This window comes from Mastigoproctus giganteus, chromosome 3, assembly GCF_048544385.1.
Source record: "Mastigoproctus giganteus isolate SK-2022 chromosome 3, ASM4854438v1, whole genome shotgun sequence".
NCBI classification, from domain to species: domain Eukaryota; kingdom Metazoa; phylum Arthropoda; class Arachnida; order Uropygi; family Thelyphonidae; genus Mastigoproctus; species Mastigoproctus giganteus.
Window position 1 is genome coordinate 241611133 of NC_143577.1, and position 26894 is coordinate 241638026.

General features: G+C 38.8%; 1 protein-coding gene across 2 annotated transcripts; it reads left to right on the forward strand.

Moving 5' to 3' along the window:
• The first annotated feature begins 525 nt into the window (after window positions 1-525).
• Window positions 526-16942, forward strand: LOC150088960 (two pore potassium channel protein sup-9-like). Of its 2 annotated transcripts, none has more exons than XM_090370970.1 (2): window positions 526-1097; window positions 14493-16942. In XM_090370970.1, the coding sequence occupies exons 1-2, from the start codon at window positions 674-676 to the stop codon at window positions 15266-15268; spliced, it is 1200 nt and encodes a 399-aa protein (XP_090227096.1). In that variant the 5' UTR covers window positions 526-673; the 3' UTR covers window positions 15269-16942. The 2 variants fall into 2 exon arrangements, with proteins under 2 accessions (XP_090227096.1, XP_090227095.1); XM_090370969.1 differs by lacking the exon at window positions 526-1097 and adding an exon at window positions 1979-2639.
• Window positions 16943-26894: the final 9952 nt, after the last annotated feature.

Here is a 26894-nt window from a genome sequence, read left to right on the forward strand (position 1 = left end):
CAAACAATTAACCACGTGCCTCACGCACCATCCTGGCAGTGCACATCTCTATTCCAACTGCCATTCAAGTATTTTAATCCGATGAAGGCTGCCACCCAGCCGAAAGCTAATTTTTTTATTGTAGTTTTATCAATGCTCTGTGTAACAAAATAAAAATAAATTTTCGCATTATGAATCCAGAGCACGTAGGCCTGTTTTATTATTTTAATTAACTATTTCATATTTATGCTCAATTAATAATTTTGTGAAATAATTTGAATTTTCATCTCGATTCAACACTTAAAGTTGTTCTTGGTTAACTGGGTTCACGTATATTCAAGAAAGTCTCGTGCTATTGAAAGTCCCCATAAGATGGAGCCACTGTATCTTTATTAGTGAACAGGCTCCGAAGTACCAACCTGCCCAGTTTACTACTACCAACATTTGGATTCCATTGGTGGCTTCGGTACGCTGTAACTGTTTTCACGCTTCTCCGTTGGTTCTATATTCTTGTGAGGTAGCAAAGTGTTCAAAGTGTTGGCAACTTCTCTCAAGCTAAAAAGAAAATCAGGAAAGAGTAGGGAGAAAATAAAAGTGAAACAAAGCTTGTTTCACTTTGTTGGACCTTACAGAAAATTCTCGGACCCCTGCAATGGTCTGAACACGTGTTAGGAGATTGACAGAAGGAAACATCATGCCGAGTAATCGAGCTAAGAGATTAGCTAAATGTAAACATTATGGAAGGATATTTTTAACTCACCTGCTTTCTCCCTTGGGACTGTGTGTACTCGTTGTTTTGTACGCCATCGTTGGAGCATTAACTTTCCAGACTCTGGAAGTTAAACAAGAACCAGTCCAAAATTCAACCATTTGTGATAAATGCTATGGCCAAAGATCTTCTAAAGTGGCAAAAGATCTCTGGATTATAACCTATACATATTCGATTTTGTATGAAGAAATTTGGAAAGAGTTAGTGGAAAAGAGAGTGAAAGAGTTTGAAGAAGAGATAGTGAACGCTGCTAAAAATGGAAGTTATGACCAACAGATGGAAAATCGAGAAATTCAATGGACTTTTTCTGAAGCTTTATTGTACTCCATAACTGTTATCACGACTATAGGTAAGCTGGATCTTTGGTGAATGATAACTTTTATTTGATTCCATAATTAATTATTTCAATTTAAGCCTATATACTTTCAACTTTTTGTATTAGGGACAGGGACTATTTTCTAGTTCGTAGTTGGAGAAAATTGGTTGGGCTTCTTGAATAGGCACTCAGATTATTTTTAAGAGACATGGTTTTCGATGGATTGATGTGAAACGTTTCTGAAGCGCTCCAGAAATGTTAAATTGAAAAATGTCGAAAATTTACCGGTAGAAAAGACCTGAGTTCGATTCCCGTCAATGACGTCAATTTTAATGGGTCTTTCATGGTTGAGTTAGTGGGTCTCAATGTAACGTGGCTTTTAGGATACGGCGTAATGTATCCTAAGTTGCTAAAACCCTACAGCAACCAACATAGCGACATGTTCTTTAACTATCTTCTTGTAGTCTTGGAAAAAGGATTACACGGACATTTCTCCAACCTACTGTGTGTTACTCCTACAAGATCTAGTGATAATAAGCGATGAGCTAAAAATTGGCAATTGAGGTTTAACACTGATGAATGCAAGGAATTGCATTTTGATTGACGTTATTCTAGATTCGAGAATAACGTATCGATTGGATGGCAGGATATTCGAGGTTGCTAGGCAAGAACCAGTCCACTTAAAGTTATTCTTGGATAGAAATATGATTAACTGGATCCACAGTACATTCAACAAATTCTCCAGCCACTGAAGGTCCCCATAAGGTGGAGCCACTGTACCGTCATTAGTGAACGGGCACCGAAGTAAGGAGCTACAGAGTTTAGTACGAACATTTTCCTTGTGTTGGTAGCTTGGATGTGCTATAATCATTTCCGCGTTCTTTATCTCTGACGTAATCGGTTATACGAAGAAGTAGGTGTTTTTCGAAGAACGATACCTGTTGGCAACTTCTTTAACCCTTAACAGAAGCTCTTGAAGGAGTTTGGAGTTTAAAAAAAATTGTTTCATATTTTTTAACCTTCCAGAAAATTCTCTAAACCCATACAATGGTTTGAACACGAGTGCTTCAAGTAACTCGAGTTGATGATGAAATAGAACAACCAGTTATTGTTAAATTATAGGACTGACAGAAGGAAATATCATGCAGAGTAATCGAGCTGAGAGATTAGCTAAATGTAAGCATTACGGAGGAATATTTCTAACCCATCTGTTTTCTCCGGTGGGACTGTGTGGACTCGTTGTTGTGTATGCCATCGTTGGAGCATTAACTTTCCAGGCTTTGGAAGTTAAACAAGAACCAGTCCAACGTTCAACCATTCCCAATATTTGCGATAAATGCTTTGGCCAAAGATCTTTTAATGTGACAGAAGATCTCTGGAATGCAACCGTGGAATTGCCATTTTTGTATCAACCGGATTGGTTAAATTTGGTTAAAGAGAGACTGAGGGAATTTGAAGAAGAGGTAGTGAGGGATGTTAAAAACGGAATCTATGACGAACAGATGGAAAATCGAGGATTACAATGGACTTTTTCTGAAGCTTTATTGTACTCTACAACCGTTATCACAACTATAGGTAAGCTGAGCCTTTGGTGAGTAAAATTTGACCGATAAATTTTATTTGATTTCACAATTAATAATTTCAACTTGAGCCTTTATACTTTCAACTTTTCAAGAATAGCATATTAGCAGGATGGAGACTTTAAGTTATTTTCTAATTCGTAGTGGAGAAAATTGGTGAGTTTCTGCAAACGGCACACAGATTATTTTTAAGTACATAGCTGGAGATGGATTGATGTGAAGCGTTTCTGGAATACTCCATTCGTTCAAAGAAATTACTGGAAGAAAAAAAGTCGGAAATTAAAGAATAAACCTAACCAACGTAAAGCCCTTTTTGGGTAGCACAGTTAGTATATCCACCGTCCTGGTGGAAAAGACTGAAGTTCGAATCCTGTCAATGGCGCGAAGAAATTTTGTGGGTCTTTTTCACAACATGGTGTCATGGGTTTTTTACCAGGAAACTCGGTTTTTCGTCAAGCAAATAGCAAACCGACCACAGAACACACTCAATTTACAGGCATTTGGTGTTCAAATGGGATTATATGAAGGATTTAGGAAGAGGTTCATGCCCTCAAAATTAAAAGAAAGGGATCCATGAAGCACTCAGCCGCCCATCAGCATCAGACAATACAATGACATCCTGTGCAGCAGAGATCATTGGTCCATAGGAATTAGCTATAGTTGGTTGTGGGGGAAACCGGAAATATATTGTGAAAAAATGAGCGGTGCAAGAGGACCAGGGTGTATCATCCAGGGGATAAAGTTCGTGACGTTGTAGAACTATCATCTTTTAAGGGCCCAAAAGTGATATTATTATACATTGGTACTAATGATATTAAGAATAAGATATCTGAGGATTTAATTAACAGAGAGCAATGCTAACAAAAAAATTGCTAGTTTGAAGTGAAATTTAAAGTATCTGCAATTCTGCCCAGACAAGATAGAAAGGAACACATAATGAGAGACTTGTGAATCAGTTCGGCCATGGAGAGACTCCGTAAGGCTCATGGATAAAATTTTTCTTCGCACGGTCTATGGTTGTAAACAGAAGAGACTTTTTTTTACAGGGACAGGATACACCTTAATAGAAGGGATGCAAGAATACTTGGGGATTCTATCAACAGCATTAGGCAGGTCGGGAAACTGTTATCTGGGGAAGAGGAAGAATCACAGACTAATACGTTAACAACAGCCTCAAGCAGAGGTGTAAATGATTCTTGCACTGCCTCTAATGATACATGCAGCAGACTTGAGAGGAAAGTGTGGTGGATTTTAAGGTTTCTGGAGGTCCTAATGGAACAAGCGAACACATGGGCTGCTTTAAGTTTATTATGAGTGAAAACAGATACAACAGCAGCAGCAGTAGCAGTAGTCACGTCATCAACGGGACTCGAACCAAGGTCTTTCCACTCGGTGTAGGTATCTATTGGAGAGGATTTCCAGTCAGTGGAATAAAGTAATTAATATTGAAGAGGAAAAGAGTGGGAGAAAGAACTGAACAATGTGGAATTCCAGAATTAGTGCAGAAGTTATAAGAGAGCCGTCTACCATCATCTGCTGCGAGCGGTCAGAGAGAAAACTGGATAGCCAATTGCAAAAACAGTCGGGAATCCATAAGATGGAAAATTGTTTAATAGACCATTATGTCAAACACAAATTCAAATTATTTTATTAAGAGTCACCTAGAATTTCTTCTATATACCCATTTATGTAATGTGTCTGTAAATTGCATGTGTTCTCTGGTCGATTTCCTGTTTTGCTGGACGAAAAAACCCTTTCTAGGAAAGGGAAAAAAAACAACACTTGGCTATCTACGCCAGAGACCGATTAACTCAGCCACTGAGTGAAAAAAGCCCATTAAAGTTCCTCGCATTATCGACGGGATTCGAAACCCAGCGTTTTTCACCCGGTGTGGGGAGGACGGTGACGATACCACTGTGCTGGATTATGACAAACACTCAAAATCCTTGGAAATTTCAAGAGCAATTGCTTGAGTTTCACCAAACTTATCCATTGAAATTTTTCACAGATGGTAACGTAGACCAATACATCATGAGTGGATCCACACTTGGGGAATCTATACTGGCGATAATTGATCAGAGGGAAGGTTTTAAGATTGTTCAGGAGTTAGTGGTTAATGGATTTCTCCATTACTTTGAAAAAAATTGACGATAATTAGTTGTAAGGAATACGTCATCCTTTTTAGGAACTGGCTAGATATGAGCAAATTTCCAAGCAGATTGAAAAAGACCAGTGGGATAAATGAAAATGCAAAAAGACGACATAGAACAGGAGCACAGGTTTATTTGTCTTATTCTGACATCCACTGTACTGTCCACCTAAAATGTAAATTTTAGGTGGACAGCACAGTTGATAGAATCGCTGTCCTCCCCACACCAGATGGAAAAGACTTCAGTTCGAATCTCGTCAATGATATGAGTAATTTTTATGTGTAAATTTTCACAAATGAGCTGAGTTAGTCAGTCTCGTGCGAAGGTAGCATGGATTTTTACCCGGAAACTCGGATTTTTCGTCCAGCAAACAGAAAATCGACCATAAAACACCCTATATGGCGTAATATGGCCTCACCCGTTGATGCTCCTAAAATAACTTACAACATATCCCGACATCACAGCTTCTCTAAACACGCTTGGCCAAAGAGTACTGCTGTATCTTTGGTTTGAAGGAACTGTCTACTCAACGTTTCGGTATTTTTAACAGCCATGGGTCATTCACCCTCTTTAAGTTCGTTTTCTCAGACCCAAGCTATGACGTTTTCTTTATTGCATCTGTATTTCCGGTCACTGATATTACTGAACAGCAGGCGACTTCTTGTTGGTGGTGTTATCATATTTCCATCTTACAAAAAGGGAAAAAAAATCAATAACCGCAAAAGCAATGCAACAAGCACACTGTACAACACATGTGGCCAGCGTATATAGAAACATAGACATCAAACTACATTTCCAATGAGGACCATGGGCTCATGCTTTAGCGCTCATAATATATACGGTTTGGAATTCGTTCTATGATAGACCCCCGATGTGGGGATGTTATTGTAAAGTATGGTACTGAGCAGAGATTTGTAGAATTAGTAACTAGTTAGAACAGTTGTAAAACTGGAAGCGAAAAATAATTTATTTTTTTATTTATAGATTTTTGATGCATATCATGGAACTTCCTTGTTGTTTTTATGCCAATTTAGAGTGACTATGTTTATTGTAGTAGGGTTTTAGGAGCATCAGCGACTAATGCCATGTTGCTCCGTGTATATTGTCTGTAAATTGCGTGTTCTGAAGTCGATTTTCTGTTTACCGGACGAAAATCCCGAGTTTCTTGGAGAAAAAACCATGCTAACATCGCCTGAGACCGACTAACTCTGCCACGTTCTTAAAAAGACCCATAAAAATTTCTCCTGTCATCGACGGGACTGGAACTCGGGTCTTTTCCACCCGGTGTGGGGAGGATTGCGATCCTACTAATTGTGCTACTCTCGAGGGCTTTTAGAGTTGAAGTTAGATTGACCCCCCTTGTAGTGACGTGTACTCTTGTCAAGAACTCATATGCTGTTGAAGATGATTATAGCAACAGATTGTTTTTTTTCGATCTTTTTTCACTTGCATCCTGCTTTTTAGGATAGAAGTGAACTAAATTTTCATCGTCTCACTGGAGAATTATATGAAGATTGTTTCCTTTTTGGAAATAAAGATTATTCAAATTCAATATGATCTAGTAAGCATTATCTTAACGTTTGTGCGTATGAATTTGAAAGGCTAAATGTTTTGATATTTGTTGGGAAATAGCTTTTAATATTATATTTTCGTATAGTACCAGATGACCAACATCAAATTTTTTTGTTAAAATTTCATTAGTTATCCTAGTCCGAAGATCGTCTAAAGGGCGAGGCTTTGTTGAATAAACAATAGTCTTGACATGTCCCCCATAGGAAAAAATCCAACGGACTCAAATCTGATGAACGTGATGGCCTCTTCCATCAACCTCTTCCCCCTTCCTCTCCAAGCAACATTTGGTGGACTTGAATTTGTAGGGTTTCATCTAAAGTTTTACTCTGAGCATTTTACGCATTGTTGAGTCAGGAATACCCAGCTCCAGACCGGACCTTTTCAACCTAGTGTGGGTACGATGGTGATTACACCTTTTGTGCCACCCCCGAGGGCACCTAGTCTCTAAGGACAACCATTGTCTTTAGAGACTAGAAAATCATTGAAATATAATAATTAATTATAAGATATTTTCAGAAAAGAAGCTGTGAAATTTTTAATGAACATAACTATTGTACAACTGTAATTATAAGTGTAATTAACATAAACTTTGGCGTGTATTTTATGAACAACCAAACAACTCAGTCAAATTCAGTGGCGTCACAACATAAAGAATAAGAGTTAGACAAAAAATCACTATACATTTGAATATGAAAAAAACAAAAAAAAACCTTTCCCTTTTGGTTTATGCATTTCGGATCCCGTCCTTTGATTACGTTGCCCACTTCTGTTCCCCCTTGTTCCACTTCCCTTTGGTTCAGCATTACACGAATAATAAACCTCTCATCTTTTCTCTACCAAATCCCATAGAGGGAGTTTAATACCTCTAAACCAAAGGAGAGGATACCTATTCTCCATTCCTGCAGAGCAGGCATCATCCTCCAGATTCCCCGCTATGAACCCAATGGGATAAAACAAAGATTTTCCCTATCCCTTCCTAGATTCTTACAGGCTCCACCCCATGGTTTATAACTCATTGATCCCACCCATTTTGGTTCAGATCCTTATGATCTCTTCCCTGCAAAATAAATAGAAAAAATCACATGAATAAAAACTGTTAATAAATAATAAATCGAACATAAAAAATCACAAAATACTAAAGGATTTCTATAACCCGACTCCTTAACCCAATGGCTCCAACCATGGCAGGGATTTGGTTCAGATCCCTGCCATCTCTTCTACCATTTATCTCCCAAAGGAACATTACGTCATTACTACTTATATTCGCTGTAGACCATCATTCTTTGTTGGGAAGCCCTCTTACGAGGATGGAGTGCGTCATAGCAGCAAAAGGGGAGCCACGCTATTGAAGTGGGAAGCAATAGCATCAGTGGATTATGGAAAACGATAAAATGTTTTGAATAACGCTTCTTTTTTCTTTACTATTTCTTGACTTTGGAAGGAACAAAATCGGTTCGGTTCCTTCAAAATCGAAATTTTCTTTACTGTTTCTTGACATTGGAAGGAACAAAATCGGTTAGCTACCTCTGGACACACGATTCAACAGTTCTTTCAGAAGTTTCTTCTTGGTGGATCCTTGGCCTCCTAAATCCCTCTGGCTACGTCCCTTATTATCGCTCCTAAAGAATATTTGTATTTTCAGGTGCTCTGAAATTCCTATGGATTCCACACTGTATTGGCACCGTTTACTTATAACAACCTTACGTAATTAACAATCAATTATTAATCTGTTGCTTAAGTGTGGCCCATAAGCGATGTTTCGAGGTGTTAGATCAGATGCACGACATAGTTTTAAATGGCTCACATACGCAAAGGTCATAATTCTATTATAAACTACACGCCTCATTAATACCTCACTACATGAAAGAAAGAAAGAGAATGCCACCTACGCATGCAGTAATTATAACTGTGTGCGCAGGCGGCATTAAAGAATTAAGAGCAAAACTCTACAATGTGACCACCTATGCGACAGCCAATGTTTTACCGAATTTGGGAATAAGAATAAATATTCAGGGGGAAACCAGGAAGCGCTGGCTGCCAAGATTCAGCCCCAACCAAAGAGTTTACCTAAAACTAAAAAAACACTTAGTAGGTCCAAAAATCTCTAGACCAAATCAACGGCTTTGGTCCTCAGCCACCTCCAAAGAAAAATCCTTCGTTCTCCAATCCCGTACTTCCTCAGGTATTTACAAGTTTTCTTCTCAAATAGATGGATTATTTCTTAGGTTGTTCTGGAAACTATTTACCTTTAAATTCCAGGTTGAAACTAAGGCGCATTACAGGTCACTGTATACCCTTTGAGAAAAAACATCGGTTCCGCAACTAACCATCCAAACATGCCCCCCGCACAATGTCGTAATACCGCGTCTAAAGTTTCTCCTTTGGAATTGAAGCAACTAAATGAGGCAAATGTCTCTTAGCGTCCCCTATCTCAAGGACATCATTCGTTCCCCAGGCATCACCATTATTAATAAACGTATAACTGGGCCAATTTAAGGAATGACTAATTTCTTAATTTAGTATTAACTAATAAATAATAATGATAAATCCTACTGATACTACTAATAATAAATATGCATAATAATAAAGAATAATAAATTAAAAAATACATTATGCAACTCCGTCTTTACATAAGCTGACCTTTGAACTTTCCCATGCTGTGAGCCTCAACCACATGTGGGGCCAACTTATTCCAATAATTAACAACTCGCTGGCTAAAAGAAACTTAGACAGGGCAGGACGGGTAGGGGGGTTATGCTCCTAGTAAATGAGCATATTAAATCTAAGGCAGTGCATCCAGTGGATATGGTTTACCAGTTGATTCAGTTTGGTGTGATATGAGCACTGGGAAAACAAAATTGAGAGTAGGAGTGTGTTATTGGCTTAATGACTGTGACGAGAATACCAGCTATATAGAGAAATGGAGGGGACCAGTAAATCATAATGTCTTATAATGGGGGATATTAACTTTGCAGATATTTACTGGAACTTGTGCGTTGGTCAGTCACGCACTAGTAAGACTTTTGTAGATTTATTGAATGACTATTTTATAGCAACATGTCAAAAAAACAAGAAGCAATATTCTTGATCTGGTTATCAGCAGAGATTCTTCATATTTAAGGATCTGCAGGTAAAAGACCCTTTTGGTGGCAGCGATCACAGTGTACTGATGTGGGATTTAATTTCAAATATAATCACTGCTAATGGTAAAGGAAAAGGCTTTTGCTAAGGTTGAGTACAGTGGTCTTGGATTGTTTTTTAATTCTATGCAGTGGGACCAAGTGATGATGTTACCAACAACAAATTCTAAATGGGAAGCATTCAAGGGATTAATCTTGGAAGCTACCAGGCTTTTCATACCAAAGAAGAATACTGTTCAAAGCTTAGACCTAAATGGAGTTCAGATGAACTATTGAGAGACGTGACAGAGAAGAAAAGTGCATGGGATACATATAAAGTATAAGGTGACACAGAAGCTTATGGGATATAAATTAGCCTGTAATCCAGTTCAAAAGGACAAAGTAGTTTTCAGGCAAAGGATGCAGAGCCTTCTATGCTTTATATTAACATTAGAAGGAAGGAATTGAATCACACTGGTTAACTTGATGTCAATGGGGTAACTGTTAATGATCCTGCTCAGACTGCTGACAAATGGAATCGGTATTTTGTATCTGAATTCGCACATGAGGAATTCTTTAGGGAAGGAACGGCTAATTATATCGTTGAAGTATGAAGTGCTACGTTTTGGCACTAGCATATCTCAACATGCTACCTATCAGTCCTTATCACTCTGCAAAAGGTTTTGATGTTTGTTATTCCCGCCGGTATTTCGTTACCTTTGGCCCAGCTTATTGGGAGCAGTCAGAAGATAGTAAAGTATGCGTACTGCCCTGTCATTCATTCATTCTAGACCTCTTATTTAGGTGGCGGGTGGTTTAATCATACACAGGTGCAAGTAGGGCCACAGCCGATTTTTTAATTTATTTATTTTTTTAAATTGTAGTACAGGGTACATACTGTATAATCGTTGTCTGCGTGGGTAGCAGAGTGGTACCGTCACTGTCCTCCCCACACCGGGTGGAAAAGGCCCGGGTTCGAATCCCGTCGATGACGGGAGGAACTTTAGTGGGCTTTTTTCACTCCGTGGCTGAGTTAGTCGGTCTCAGGCGTAGATAGCAAGGTTTTTTCCCTCAGAAACTGAGGTTTTTTCGTCCAGCAAAACAGGCAAATCGACCAGAGAACACACGCAATTTACAGACACGAATACGGGTTAATGTAATCTCATTTACGGTAACCCTAATATAGTAATTTTATACTGTATAATCGTTAACTCAGGAGGACATTATTAGGGATTTATATAAGACAAACCTTCAAGATTATGGATATGAGGAGCAAGAGGGCATTGTTTTTAGATTTAGTAACAGTTCCAAGGCAAGGTTTAATAATTTGGTGATTGGGGTAGCTCCTCATATGTTGCAAAATTTGATGTGTAATGACAGATTGTATTTTGGATATACGTCACACAAATTCAGGCGTTTTACAGTTGTGACTAAATGTTTTAAGTGTTTGGGGTATGGCCACTCTATACAACACTGCACACACAAGACTGTGTCGTTTGGTCATTGTGCTCAGGGTGGCCATCTTTTTGTTGATTGCCCAAATAAAAATAAAGATCCATGTTGTGTGAACTGCAAGCGCAGAGGTACAGCTTATGATCACTCATTAAGGAGTAGTAGTTGTCCTGAGTATAAAAAGGCTCTATAGTTCGCTAGTACGCGTACCTATGATGGATAACTGTAGTACTTTTAATGTGAATGGTAGTTTTCAACATAAAGATGAAGGTAGTGTGCTTAAGTTGATTCAACTCAACGCACAAAGATGTCTTGCGGTTACTGATGAAATTAGAATGGTGGCCGTGCAAGAAAGTGTTGACATTTTGTATTTGCAGGAGCCATATGTTGGTTCCTTTGCACATGGATATAAAATTGTTGGTTTTCCTGCTGATTCCAGAGTTATAAGTGTAGTTGATGTGAAACCAAAAACAGCAATTGTGGTCTTTAATAAGTTATTTATTGCAGGTAACTGTCCTCTCTGGGCTGTATAGTCAGAACTCAACATGTGTGAACGTTAGTACTCCTAGGTTGTCTTTTAATTTAATATCTCTTTATTGTCCTCCAAGTCACGAAATTGTTAATTCTATCCATTATATGGAAACTGTTTTCAGTGAAATTGGTTGTAGTAATTTAATTATTGCATTGGATTCCAATGCAAAGTCTAACTTATGGTTTAGCGGCATGACTGATCAGAGAGGTCGCTTAATGGAGGACTTTATTTTAATGAATAATTTGTGTGTAGTCAATATATCAGGTCAGCCTTATACTTTTAATAATGTTCATGGCAGGTCGAATATTGATTTGACTTTAGTTACTCAGGGGTTATCCAGACGAATCTGTCATTGGCTTGTGAAAACGGACTATACGAATAGTGATCATAGATCTTTGGTTTTTCATATTAATTTGGCTGATTTAAATACTTCTTTAGATTTTGATAATTTTGAATTAACTAGATTTACTTATAAGAAGATTAACTGGTCTAGTTTTGCACGGTCAGTGGCTTTAGATTTTTCAGGAGACAATATGGTTAATTTGAATTTTTTAAATGCTTGTGAGTATGCTGCTTTCGTTCAGTCTTCATTGCTTAGAGCCCTCAGTTGTGCCTCAAGAAGACAACGAGTTAAGAGGCGAGTTGTTAATTGGTGGAATGCGGAATTATCCAGGTTAAGGAAAGAAGTATTTTTATGTAGGGAAGCATATCAGAGGTATAAGCGGTGGGGGCTGAATGAGGCTCAATTTTATCACGCATGTTATAGGAATAAAAAGAAAATTTATTATAGGGCTATTTATGAGAGTAAATTAAAGGCTTGAAGAAATCTAATTACTAGTGTGGGCAATACAGATCCTTGGGGATTAATTTATAAACTAAGTATAAATAAAGTAAGACCTGGAGAGATAATGAATACCGTAATCGTCAATGGTGTGGAAACAACTGATTGGATTACAACAGTGCAGGCAATAACATCGGAGTTGTTTCCTCATGAGGAAGAAGTGGGGGAGACAACAGAGCAAGAAGACATCAAGGACTCTAATGTAACATACCTTGGGTCTGTTGATATTAGCTTATTTACTTTAGAGGAATTGAGAGCCGTTTCTAAGAAAATTAACATTTCCAAAGCTCCGGGAATCGATTTAGTAGAGAATATCGCTGTTCTTAAAGTGATTGAGTTTTATCCTAACATCTTGTTAAACTTATATAATAAATGCTTACTTCAAGGTACCTTTCCTGGGATCTGGAAAGTTGCTTTGATCAAGCTGTTAGTTAAGCCGGGTAAAAAACCAAATGACCCAAGAGGGTATAGACCAATTTCGTTATTGGCCAATCTTGGCAAAGTTTTTGAAAGATTGTTATTTTTAAGATTGAACCAAGTCATGGATAAAAATGGTTTGACCCTGCCTTATCAGTATGGTTTCAAGAGAGGGCATTCTACGGAGGATGCCATTAATGATCTCATGAATTTCACCAACCAGGCAGAGGATAAGTATGTGTTAGCTATCTTTATAGATTTTACTGGAGCTTTTGACATGGTGTGGCATGATAGTATTCTGTCTGCATTAAGGGGTATGCAATGTCCAGACTTATTGTACAGGACGATACAGAGTTATTTGTATTGTAGGAAAATTATACTGAAAGCTAAGCATCTACAGTTTAATAGGAATCTTTCGAGAGGGTGTCCTCAGGGGTCTGTATTGGGCCCACTTTTTTGGAACTTAGTACTTAATTTATGGCTAGAACAATCAATTGAAAATCTGCATAAGATTGCTTATGCAGATGATTTGGTTTTATGTGTTACTGGTAAATCCAGGGCTGTGCTTGAAATAAGAGTGGCCCAGGTATTAGAAAGTCTAGTGTTATGGGCTGATCTGCATAAACTATTGATATCTACAACTAAAACTGTTATGATGCTTCTTAAGGGGAAACTAAATTATGCGCGACCGCCAAAAGCTTTAATTAAGGGGAGGCAGATTCCCCTAGTATCTGAGGTGAAATATCTAGGTATAAGAATTGATGATAGATTATCGTTTTTCCCACATTTAAATTACTTACACGAAAAAATTAAAAAATTTAGTGCAGCAATAATTCGATTAACTAGGTCAGATGGGGGGTTGAAAAGGAAAGTTTTAAATTTATACTACAAGGCAGTCTTCTTACCCATAGTTGCGTACGGAGCATCAGCGTTGTACTTCAGAGTTACTAACGTTAAATTTAAACAGAAATTGTTATCGATTCAGCGCTCAATGCTTTATGTTATTTCTAATTTGTGCAGAACAGTCTCAACGAATGCTATGCAGGTTTTGGCCGGGCATTTGCCTCTAGACTTGTTCATTGTGTATCGGGCCCTTTGTTATTACTTAAAAAAAGGCATAGTGGTTTCTTTCATGAATATTACATCTGATGTCACTATAGAGATAGCTAAAGCTAAGAAAAATGTTCTAACACAGTTGATTGGTATGTGGCAACAGAGATGGGATCTTAGTGTAACTGGGGAGGTGACTAGATTGTTTATTCCAACAGTTAAATTTACTTATGATAGTAACAGCAAATGGTTTTTTCCTTCTATGGTAACATCGTTTATTTTAACTGGCCATGGCTCATTAAATTTTAAACTACATTACTTTGGTCTAGTCAGCTCTCTTTTATGCACTTGTGGTCAACCTGAGACTTGGAGTCATTTATTATATGATTGTAGTTTGTATGTTCAACTTAGAGAAAGGCTAAAAGTGAAGATTGGTAATTTAGTTAGAGGCTGTGAAAGTGACCTTATTGCTAATCAGGATAAATTTCAAGCACTGCAAGAGTTCTGTGTAACTGTTTTTCAATGGAGAAGACATTGGAATAATCTAATGATTATTGATTAAGATTTGGTTATATACATTTTGATTATTTGCGTTTTTTTTTTTTTTTTAGTTTTTTTATATTATGTGTTCCTCAGAATACTCCAAAATGCTAAAATATTTAGATGTACATGAATTAATTTAGTTCATTATTAATTATTCGTTTTGTTTTTCCAGGTTATGGAAACATGACTCCCATGACAGATGCGGGAAAAGTGGTGACTGTATTTTACGCTCTTATAGGAATTCCTCTGATGATAATGTGCCTTATAAGCGTTGGAGGTCTTCTTGCCCGTTTCTTTAAGTTCATTTTTTTTCGCATGAATGTCCTTTTCCGAAGCGCACTTCATCAACCAATTCAAACGAACCAAGTCATTATATTTCAAACGTTGGATCAAACGTCTACAGTTTCTCCCGATTTAGCTTTGGAGAAGGATGATATTTTACCAGGAGATGTGCATTCTGAAGACAACAAAAATAAAGGTGCTTCTGTCCCACTTCACTCAGCGGAGCAGACAATGGACTCTGGCAGTACAACTGCAACTACTCCAACCAGCGCATCACCTACAGCGAAAGCCATGGAGCCTCCATCAAGACAGCATGACGATCTAATTGTGATAGATCACAGTTGTGCTAAAGAAGAATCTGTAGAAAGCGTACCAATGTACATTGCCTTTGCCTTTTCCATTGTCATTGTTTTGTTTTATATATTTGCAGGGGCCACGCTCTTTTCACTATGGGAAGAGTGGAGGTTTTTAGATGGTTTTTATTTTTGTTTTACCTCACTCAGTACAATTGGATTTGGAGATCTGGTACCAGGAGTAGCTACCTCTGAGCGTGGTCAAGCACAACAAATTATTTGTTGCTTTTATTTGATTTTTGGACTGTTTCTGATTGCCACGAATTTCAGTCTTCTAAAAGAAAAAAATTCCCCTCAAATGCAAGAATCATAATAGTAATCTTGGCAGCTGGGAAATAATGGAGAAAATTAATTCCCTTAATACGTGACAAGTGCTACCCAATAAAAAAAAGAGCCTACATTCACCCAGGAAAGTATAGCAGCATGGTCCCTTGCATAAAGTAAGGCAAGTGCTGCCAGAAAGAATAGTAACCGCGCTGCAATGTTCCAATTGCGGGAATACATGCACACTTAAAACAAAAGTAAAGGACGTTTGGGAGGAACCATGGTTCTTTTGCTGTTAGCAGGCATGAGAGAAATGCGAGTGTTTGGGTGAATTTCGACAAAGCCGATGCCTCCTTGATGTAAGTAACAGCCGGCACCTCATCAGCCATTATTTGTTGCAGTTATCAGAATTCAGCCAAAGCGACCAGCATCAATGCTGAATTATATTCGATTATGAAGGAGACCGTAATCAAGGGGAATAAGAAGTAGCCACTTTTATTATGACTAGTGGTAGTAATGGCATATGATGCAAGTAATCAAGCTTATAAAAAAAGCAAAAAAAAACTTCTCATATCACTTGTCCGTCCCATCCAATAATTTGTCCAGTTCTTCCTGAAGACTACCGCAACAACAAATGGAAGTTTATTCCAGTAATCAACCACCCGCTGGCTGAGGGAAACCTCCACACATCTATCCTTCAACCAACCTTTCTCAACTTGAATTTATGCCTCCTCGTGTGTAATTTGAGCAAGAGAAAAGATTCCATCAGCATCGACCTTGCTCAATCCATTCGAAGCCTTAAACACCTCAATCAGATCACCTCGCAGGTGCCTAGTCTCAGACTCTGCAATTTGCCGTACTGAAGCCTTGGTAAGACTACCCTTTCGTTCCCTTAACCAATCTCATTGCCCTTCTCTGCACTCCTTCCAGCGGATCTACAGTCTTCCTAAAATGGAGCCTCCAGAGCTGTATGCAGTACACAAGATGTGGCCTAACCATTGTCATGTACAATGGGATAATCACTTCTTTATCCCCATACCAAGTTAGTGCCTCTGACTATCACTTACTCGAAAAATGGTGGAAGGAACCTTCCCTAAAGAACTCCCCAAGGCTGAATGTAGATGCAATACCTATTCAATTTATAAGCAACCCGAGCAGGATCATCAACAGCTAAACCATCGATATCAAACCATTTAACTGTTAAAACCATTAGACATGAAACCACTTTCCTGGTCTAATCACTGTGTGTTCTAAAAGTGCATATCAGCTCAAAGGCTGCTTTTAGAAACAAAGATATTTCGATGACTGAAATTTTTAAGGACGAAAGAATCTTTCGTCCCGAAAAAATGACATCGAGCTTCTTGAAAGGGTCCAAAGACTGGCAACCCGCTTGATGAGATCTAAAAAAACGAGTACCTATGAGAAAAGATTTCGAATGAGTGGGCTACAGATCATGGAAAGCAAGCGCCTTAGAGGGAACCAATTGAGGTGTATAAGGCTCTATTCCGGATAGTAAAATGAATGAAGGCGAAATTTTCACCGTTATAAATAATTCCAAGACTAGAGACAGTAAATTCAAATCAGAAAGATATTTAGACAGGATTATGAGAAGTTTTTGCTAGTGACTTGTTGAACACTGGAACAAGTTATCTCTGTGAATAGTTGAGGCTGACAGCCAGGGGAAATTCAAAGACCTGCTGGAAAGCTGCCAACGTGAAGAGGGAAGCACATGGATTATTTTCTTTTTAATTTTATATATTCATTTTATTTTATTATTAATTTTTATATGTTTAGTTTTTAAAAATATTCATTTTTATTTTTCTATTTTGTTTTATTATCTATTACTTTTTTCTCTTTTTGTCTAGTCAGCAAATTCTCAGCTAATACTGAAATTATCAATCATCAGCTACGCATTTATATAATTTTTGAATTGAGCAATTGCAGTACAATTCTGATTCAACTTTATTTAATTACTTACAATTTTATGTAACATTCAATTTCTGAGGATAGCTACTACGTATTATTATCTTTTATATTTAATTTTGAAAATAAATTGAGTTTTGTGCATATTCAAGATAAATCAACTCAGTTCAGAGTATAGGATGTCAGTTTTCAAAAAGATGAAAGAGGCTTTTGCCATTATCATTTGGGACCAGTGGTAAACTGGCTTTGAAAAAAAAAAAAAAAGATACTGAGATCCAAAGGATAAAGGATCCAAAACAACTAAGGTCATACTGCCCCAACTGCATGCGTTCTGTGGTCGATTTGCTGGACGAAAAACCCGAGTGGAAAAACCAAGCTACCGTCTCCTGAGACCAACTAACTCAGCCGCATTGTGAAAAAGGCCCATAGAAATTCCTCACGTCATTGATGAAATCTGAACTCAAGTCTTTTTCACCCGGTGTGGGGAAAACTGCGATTCCACCAACTGGACCCACGAGGGCCAAGAAAGGAATGTAAATAAACAGACAAAGCAATATATATAAAATCTTCATTAAAAACATTACTCTCTCATGGCATTGCTAAATTTATACATGGATCCGTAAGTTTCTATAACTTCTTTGGAAGCTTATAAGGTGGTTGATTCTTGTTTAAAAGATTGTCAGAAATTTAGGAATAAAATTGGGATAGACTGTGATTGCTTGTGAAGAACACAAGTTAGCTAACTTGTGTTCTTCATAAGAATACCACACCTTTAATATTGTCCTTATCGTTCCACAGATATTTCCATCCATGCTTGCTGCACCGCTGTCCATAATTCCTGGGTGGAGGATCCAAAGCTCGAACGGACCTTGCCACAGCAACCCAAAGATGCAACACATGGTTTATGTCCGGTGAACGCTGAGGCTGTTCCATGGTGGTAAAATCTGCAGAATGCTCTTCGAATCATGTTTTAGTCACCTCGGCTATGTGGGGAGGCTCATTGTCCTGTTGGAAAAGTCCATTGCCGTCTGGATGCACGATGACCATGAAGGGGTGTAGATGGGCTGCAACGATGGACACGTAACCTGCACTGTTCAGAGATGTGTCTAGACCAGTGTTTCTCAACCTTATTTTAATTATCGGCCCCTAAAGCGCTTTTTTAGACAATTTTTTTTTTCTTAATCGCTCCCCATGAACTTTTAAACAAGAAAATACTTTATACTTACTCTTAAGAATGAATTAGCAATTAGCTGCTCTTCAATGTTAACTGATATCTCATCGATTCGTCTTCGAATTGAATCATTGCTCAATAGCTAAATACCCCTATATGTATTTTGTCTGTAAATTGGTTGCGTTCTATGGTCGATTTGCCTATTTTGCTGGACGAAGACACCCCAACGTCTGGGGGGTAAAACCTTGCTATCTACGCCTGAGACCGACTAACTCGTCACGGAGTGAAGAAAACCCATTAAAGTTCCTCGCGTCATCGACTATACGTGCCTCCAGGGCCGAGGCCCACTAATTCACAAGGTCAAAAGACCACGTATACTGCCGTTTAAAATTATCTATTCATAGCCAATTGAAATAGAATAATTACAATAAATCTTTCTAAAATTTCAAATTAAATCTTGGATCAATATGGATAACACGTTGTGCTATCCAGTGCCTTGGGCTGCCATTCCTATACCTTGTGACAATACCTCTACCATCATTTAACATGGCCCTCCTTTTACAAACATTATTAACAAAAGTATTTTCCCAGATATTGCATGCAAAGCGTCAGTAGAGACAGTATGGCAGGTCCTGGTGATACCTAGAAAAATGAATCCTTCGGCAGACATTAAATGATTTCTAATTACATTTTTTACTTTATGATACCAAGCTCAAGCAGCATATATGATGGGGACAAATACACACTTATATAACATATTTAATGATCGTCCTTTGATTCCCCATTGCTTGCGCAAGGTACTCCAATCCAACAAATCTTGTAGCAGGGCAATTGCCTTGTCTTCAGTATCTCTCCTGGAGTTACCGGGAACCAGCAAAACTAAATCATCAGCATAGGCAATGGCCAGTGAGGCCCCCCATGTCACCCTCTAAAAAATAATCTAAAACCATGTTCCCCATGAAGGGGATGAGGATCGATCCTTGCGGTTATCCCCGATCGACCTGAAAAATATCCTCATCAAGAGAGGATGGAACAATTACACTACGGTTGGAAAAGTAATCCCGCCAGATGTTATTTAAGTACCCAGGACAGAGGGCAGTTCTCTGTCTTTGGTCCATGTTAAAAATCATTTGTCTCGGGAGAAAAGCAAACACAGTGAGAGAATTTATATATTAAGGAATAAGATGTCATCAGGAAGGGCTGAACTTTGGAGGACCACAATGCATTGTAATACCTATGATTTTTTGCCACCTCAAAAACCAATTTTCGCCCCCGTTGAGAATCCTTGGTCTAGACATAACAGAGGTCCCAACGTGTGCCAGTTGAACACGTCCCAGACAATTACCAACCATCCACCTGCCTGAACAGTTCCTTGTTGACATTAAGGACGCATAGCTTCTTACGGTTTCCGCCAGACACGCCCCCTCCCGTCCGATCGAAATAACTGGAAACGGGAAGCATTGGACCAGCAGATCCGTCTCCAATCAATCAAGCTCCAGTGCCGATGTTCTTTCACCCAGTTCAGGCGTAGAGTCCTGCGTCGTGGTGTTAGCAATGGGACTCTGGTGGATTGGCAGCTCCCATAACCTATTGCAATTTGTGATCGCCTGATAGTCTTGGTGGAGACGTTTCTGGCACCTCCCTCGCTGAAGTCGGCGGTGATTTGTGCCATTGTCGCTTTCCGCTTGGCTGAAACAAAACAATGAGAGACAGACGTCCCACGTTCATCCACTACCTTTCTCCGCCCACAGCGCTGTCCACGATGAGATGCTATTCCGGAAATGGCATATTCCCAATACACTCTTGATACTGTCGAAGCGGACAGTGCAATTTCTGTACCACCTCCGCGATAGAGTGATCCATGTGTCTTGCTCTCACTATCATCCCTCTTTCAAAGTTGATCCATAGAGTGATCCATGTGTCTTGCTCTCACTATCATCCCTCTTTCAAAGTTGGTTAACTCACGACGTTTATCCGTACTGACACCGAATTACCATCTATGTGAATGCAGTGTACCTATATACCAGCCAAGAGATGGGTTCGTCCACTAGCGAGAGGAGTGACAGCGTCACGTTGCCCAGGAACCAGGTATCCCATGAATTATTTTCTTTCAGTGTACATTTCAGGGTAGTAAAATAATAAACACTTTTAAGTGTCACCAAAACGACACTACAGAAAAATAAGTGACTCCGTTAGACTCAACAAACAAAATTCTTATAATAAACACTGAAAAATGAACACATTTTCTGTTAGATGGTGGAATTACTCACACCCTTCTCGTCTTCTTTAAAACGATTCAAGTCACGCCATGGAAAGGTAATACTTAGCAGCGACGCACGACGCAATAAGTATCCCTACACGCGGCCACAGTGTAACTCGCACGCGTGTCGCGTTTATGTTTCAAATCTCTATATCTCAGCTTCTAGAAGTCACATGACAAATACTTGTATTGTTGCAATTATACTTCCTGCAGTAGTAACTACTGGATGTGTGATTGTGACGTCACACTGTTCAACAAATGGCTACAATCAAATGGGTATTAGGCTATATTGGCTTGGATTTCACTAACCTCTTCCTAAAGATATGGTCACGAAAAATGCGTCATATGTTTTAATCACACTACTAGGGAGTGCACAGCACAGACTAGTGGTAGTAGCATGGGAAGCGCCTCTGGTAGAAGCTCAAGTGCATCCATTCACGTTGACTGCTTATCTTCAGTCAGGTGGTTACTTCCAGCAGGATAATGCGCAGGTGCACAAAGCCCGAATCACTATGAAATGGTTCCAGGAATATGACAATGACTTCTTTGCTGCAGTGGTCCGCTCAGTCCACGGATCTCAATCCTATTGAACATATTTGGGATGAGCTGGAAAGGACTGTTCTCTGCAGGCCTACACCTCCGTCTAATCTCAAGGAACTTCGTGACACACTCATGTCTGCATGGTACTCAATTCCTGCACGTTTTCAGCACCTTGTTCAATCCATGCCTAGACGAATTCAGGCTGTTTTGAAGGCTAAAGTAGTACCTAATAAAGTGGCAGCACAGTGTATGTTACCTAGTATAGTGCGCAGGACACTGCATGATATGGATTAATCGGCCCACGAGTTAATAATCACCCAATCAAATGCCAGAAACCATCCAGCTTGGTGTAAGGCTTGTCATTGTCAGATTGAAGACCAGTGGACAGTAGTGCTTTGGAGTAATGAGTCACGATGCGTGGTCTACCCGTCTTATAGTCGTGCCTGGGTGTGGCAGATGCTCAGAGAAAGCTACCTGTCAGACTGTATCTGCCCGGCAGTGAAGTTTGCAGGAGACAGCGAGATGGTCTAAGGTTTTTTGTCATGGTTTGGGCTGTAACTATTAGTTTTTTTGAGCAAAACCATAAATTCTGAGGTATATCTAGATGTCCTGGGCAATAAATAATGTGTTACCTACCTTGTGCAGTACGTCGAGGCATGTCATGCCTGTGTCAGCAGAACAACGCTCCTTGTAATCCTGATCGCCATGTGACGGACATGAGTCTCCAAAAGTTGAAATGGCTAGCCCAGAACCCTAGCTTCAATCCTATAGAGAACCTTTGAGATAAATTTAATCGTTGGGTGCGTATGAAGAGGCACTTCCCAGAAAACTAAAGATATCAGCACACGTTTGTATTCCTATAAATAAAGGTTATTTGTATGCAGGTGTTCAGATATTTATGGAAGGGCAATGTATATTAATCCATGCGATCGTATGTGTTGTGTGAAAAATTTTAAATGTTTATTTACAAGTGTAACGAGAGTTCAGTATATTAAATAACAAAAATTACGACAGAAATATAATAATTAAATATTATTATTCCAGAGAAACCTAAAAGAGGTGTTCCAGGAGACACCGGTATAAGTCCTATTGACGATGAACAGAGGGGTTCTAAAACGTCTGAGTGTGTTTGTGTTAAACATTCTCCGTAAGAATCCCCCAACCAGACAAATATGAGTCATATGGTGTAAGATCACACCATCTTTCTTTTGTGTATTCTCAATAAAAGATCCGGCTTACAAACCTCAACCTTATTCTTTGTGAATGGAGATGAACAAGTTCCATATCTCTGATATCCCCGTCCTTTACCTGCAAGCTCACCCATCTGCATAGTACACTGGTGTACAAAATTTAAGGACCAGTCAGGTTTTCACCTGTAGCTTCTCATAGGAATGGCCTGGATATGGGAAAAGCAAACCAAAGGAACCTCGTGAGGTACAGAAATGATGAAGAAAACAACACCGACACAACAACGGAAACAAAACGGTACAAAGGGACTTTATTCAAAAATGGCAACATAGCACTGGCTGCCATGATACAGATACATCACTGCCAAAGATGGAACATAGAGAAGAGGTGGTCCGCAGTAGGCGATATGGCCTCCTCTAATGTGGATGCAGGCTTTGCACCGCCTGTCCATACTTAGAACAAAGTTGTTGATAAGTTCTTGCGGTCGGTAACATCGTCCATTCCTCTGTCAGCGCTATATTCAGCTTGTGAATATTTTCTGGTGGGTGTGGACGTGCCGCTAGGCGTCTCCCCAGAGCGTCCCATATGTGTTTGATGGGACGAGCAGACTAATCCATACGAACAATGTCCACACTTTCCAAAAGCATATCAACAGATGCAGTGCGATGGTGTGTGGCGTTATCATCCATAAACACGAACTCGGGGCTAATGGCACTTCAGAACAGACGCACGTGGGGAAGGATTACCTCAGTACAGTAGCGTGCACAGGTTACAATATCGCCTTCCAGTATCTGGAGTTATATACGTCCATCCAAGATAATGCCTCCCCAGACGAGAACACCTTGACAGCCATATCGATCCATTTCAGTGATGTTTGCGGGGTGATACTGTGGGCCAACCTCTCGCCAGATTAGCTGATCTCCCGAATAGTTGCTGAGACTGAATCTACTCTCATCAGTAAAGAGTACCTTAAGTAAAGATTTTGTGGTTGTAACCTTTAGAAATAATGTTGGTCCTTAAGTTTTGCACACCAGTGTACGTAGTGAACAATGAGAGGTAGATTGAATAAGATAATGAACAATGTCGGAAAGTACAATATATTGTGAAAAACAACCGGACATCCCTAAGATTTGGCAAAATTGAACAATGCCATCCATCCACCTGTCAGCAACATGTTTAAAAGAAACTGCGTTCATACTAGAAGAAGATCAAAAAATACATTGGATTGGTCCAGAGTTTAGCAACTTACACTGAGGATTCATCATAGAATGCCATGTTAGTAATGAATGTGTTAATGCTATTACAGAAAAATACAACTGCCTAGTTAAACACTGGCTCCTGTTATACAGATGGGAAATGTTGAAGTAAATTGCCAGGGAGATACTGGAGGCTACCTCTTCAGTTTACTTGTTCTGCATAGCATCAGATTTCAGGGAACAGCTGCAGCACTCGGGTCAAACATCACAGTACGCAATGCACTGAGTCAGCTCGTCTGGTGCCCAAGCCATCGTAATAGATATGTATAAGATTTTGAAAGCAATGTTATGGAGCGATGAAACGTCGGGTGTCAGATCAGCAAACCGCGATTCGTCACATTTGCTGATCTGACACCCTTATTTGGGTTAGCGGATTCCTGGAGAATGTTATTTATTTTCCAGTTGGGACCACATACCCAGAGCGTGTCCCAGTTATGAATATGCTCGGATGTGCTCTCAACTGATGGAGTTGCTTCTTTTGATTTGCACGTGCAACACATTATGTGTCATTCCTGGAACAATGATAGCCATAAGGTACATTGACATTTTGGACAATTCCATTCCCTTCTACACTGTATCAGTATTAGGGTGATGGCCCATTTCTGTTTTAGAATGGCAGTGCACCACATCATACTGCACAGCCTATAATGATTTGGTCTGAAGACAGCAGCATGCGGTCTGCTCAGTGCAGCTATCTTAACCCCACTGAACACCTTTAGGATGCACTGGAACTTTGGCTTCGACCAGGCCAACGTGACATTTTCTTACCAGACCAGCAAGTTGTTTGGGAGTAGAAGGTGAGAATTTTATTATTTATTTTAAAGAGAAGTTAAACGTCAAGGGCTGTTGGAACTTAGACTGTTCCAGTACCATGAATGAATGTTTTTTTAAATTGCAAGGCCCAAAGAAAATTACTGATAACGATATTATTGTAATTTCTTACAATGCTTAAGAAAAACATAATAATCAACTGCGAAAAATCTTTTAGGAATTTATTATTGCTTCTCGGATCGCAAGATTGACAATTGTCCGTTAAAGGTTATCTGCACTGTAAGAAAGACCTAAAGTTAGGCCTTGGTGCCTGCTTGAATATTTGCATAAATGATTATGCGTGCAGCGCTCCTCTTCTCGCATGTTCATCCAATTATTCCGATAGACTTAAATGCAATACAATACAGATTCTATAATACTGGTAGTCTAAAAGCATCCGACCAATCCAGTGATAACACGAGAGATGGTTAATTGGCAAAATACAGCCAAGCTCAACTCGGAAAGTTGAGTAATGAATTGTGAAGCAGATTCAACAGACTTATTTAGTGCGAATCTTATATGGAGAAATGCCCTCGTGGATTGAACAGTTGATATAGTCACTTCTCCCCTCACACCCCAGTGAAAAAGACCTGTGTTCGAATCCCGTCAATGACGCAAGCAATTTTTATGGGTCTTTTTCACAAGGTGGCTGAGGAAACTCGGGTTTTTTCCTACTGCTAACAGAAAATGGACCACAAAACGCACGCAATTTAGACATTATATACCGCGTAACATAGCCTAAGTTGCTGATGAGCCTACAACCAATCGACCAAATGGAGAAATGATGAAATACATAAATTTTATTTTTCTGTCTCTGAAAAAATTCCATCTCTTGATTAGAGACCCAACATTACACTAGGTTACTGTTATTTTTGAGCTATATGTGAAAAATATATTTACAAAGGAGAGAGATAGTACAGAGAATTCAATAATTTGTTTTAAATTTAATTATTTAAATTAAATTTGCTAATTTAATATATTTAAAATTTAGTCTCAAGAACAGGTATTAACCTATGTTTCGCTGAGGATATATGACTTTAAGCACCAAAGCAACTAAGAATAGGGCTGTTTTTACCACTTGCCTTGGGTACCATCTTTTTAGGGGCCAGGACTCCCCGCATTGAAATGATTTTTTATGAAAAAAAACATATTTTTGTTTTATATATCTGTTTGATAGTAAAAACGAATTGTATCTGATACATAAAAGTAATATTTTATTTAGGCATCGCTAGATTTCAGCAGGTTAGCTAACTCTCAAGGTCTCATGCGTCAACTGCACGTGGCCATTTGTTTACTTTTCCCACCCATGTATAGCTAACGGCTAATCAGCTATCTGGTTCCTGTCTCGATCTGACCTTCATCCCTCTTCCCACGTTGATAACGTAAATATCTCACGCTTCTAAACTTCTTGGGTTAATCAAGCGTTCTTCCTCTCTTTTCAAGAGTGGCAAAGTTATAATTCTTCTCTACAAACAGCTTGTGCTTCCCATTTTTGATTATTGTGATATTATGTGATCCCCACAACTCAAATCTTTCTCACAGATTTGAGAGAATTCAAATTAAATTCATTAAATTCTTACGCTATCGAAATCACATTGCCTTTCACCATCGAAATTATGGAGCTCTTTGTGGTCGCTTCAGAATCATTCCTCTTCACTCTAGACGACAACTCCATGGGTCCCTTTTTGTCTACAATATCATAAACTCTGTTATAGATTCTCCATCTCTTCTAGAACAAATACCTTTCGCTAACCCTTTGAATTCTCGTTATAAAATTAATTACTCACTGCCTGTTCCTCGTACTCAACACCCTTGGTAGTCCTCTGTTTCGTTTCCTTCAGGTATTGAATAATTATAATATTGATTTTACTCTTAATCCATCTATCTATAAGAATTTATAATTATGAATTTAAAAATTTATATCTATAAGAATTTATGCTTATGCTGCACCAGCCAAAAAAATTTCCGAGTTACCCTGAGAGAGGGAGAGAGAGAGGAATCGCCAAGAAAGAGAAGAATGATGATATCCAGCCAGGGCCGGATTTAGGTATTGGGGGATCCCTAAGCACAAAATGTTTTGGGTCCTTCCCCCCAAAAAAAAGTTTAATTTTAAAAAATCTTAAAAATACACTTATTATTATCTCTTTATATATAATAAATATAAATACATATGCGACAAAGTTAAAAATATTTCCGATTTAAATTCCGTCGCTTTCTTCTAGATGTTGCAGGTTTATCAACATTTGATAAGACTTCTATTGCTTTATGTTCGATACAATCAAACTTATTTCGAGTATCTTGTACAAAGGTTGCAAGTGTGGAGTACAGTTTCGAACATGTAGTGATGGACGTCATTGGATCTTGAAGAGTTTTAGATACTTTATGGAATTCATCTAAAATGTATTTCCAGAGCTTCAACATAAAAACGAATTCCAAAGTCTCCATTTTATCAGCTATAGATACAGCTTCATGTCGCGTTTCTCCTTTCTCATCTTCATTTTCAGAAATACTACGTAACGTATCAGCA

What these genes read in the sequence shown, in the direction of transcription:
- LOC150088960 (XM_090370969.1), top strand. Translation starts at nt 2,207, where the DNA reads ATGCAGAGTAATCGAGCTGAGAGATTAGCTAAATGTAAGCATTACGGA. An exon ending in AACCGTTATCACAACTATAG is followed by an intron (nt 2,640 to 14,492) that starts GTAAGCTGAGCC and finishes TTGTTTTTCCAG; the next exon opens with GTTATGGAAACATGACTCCC.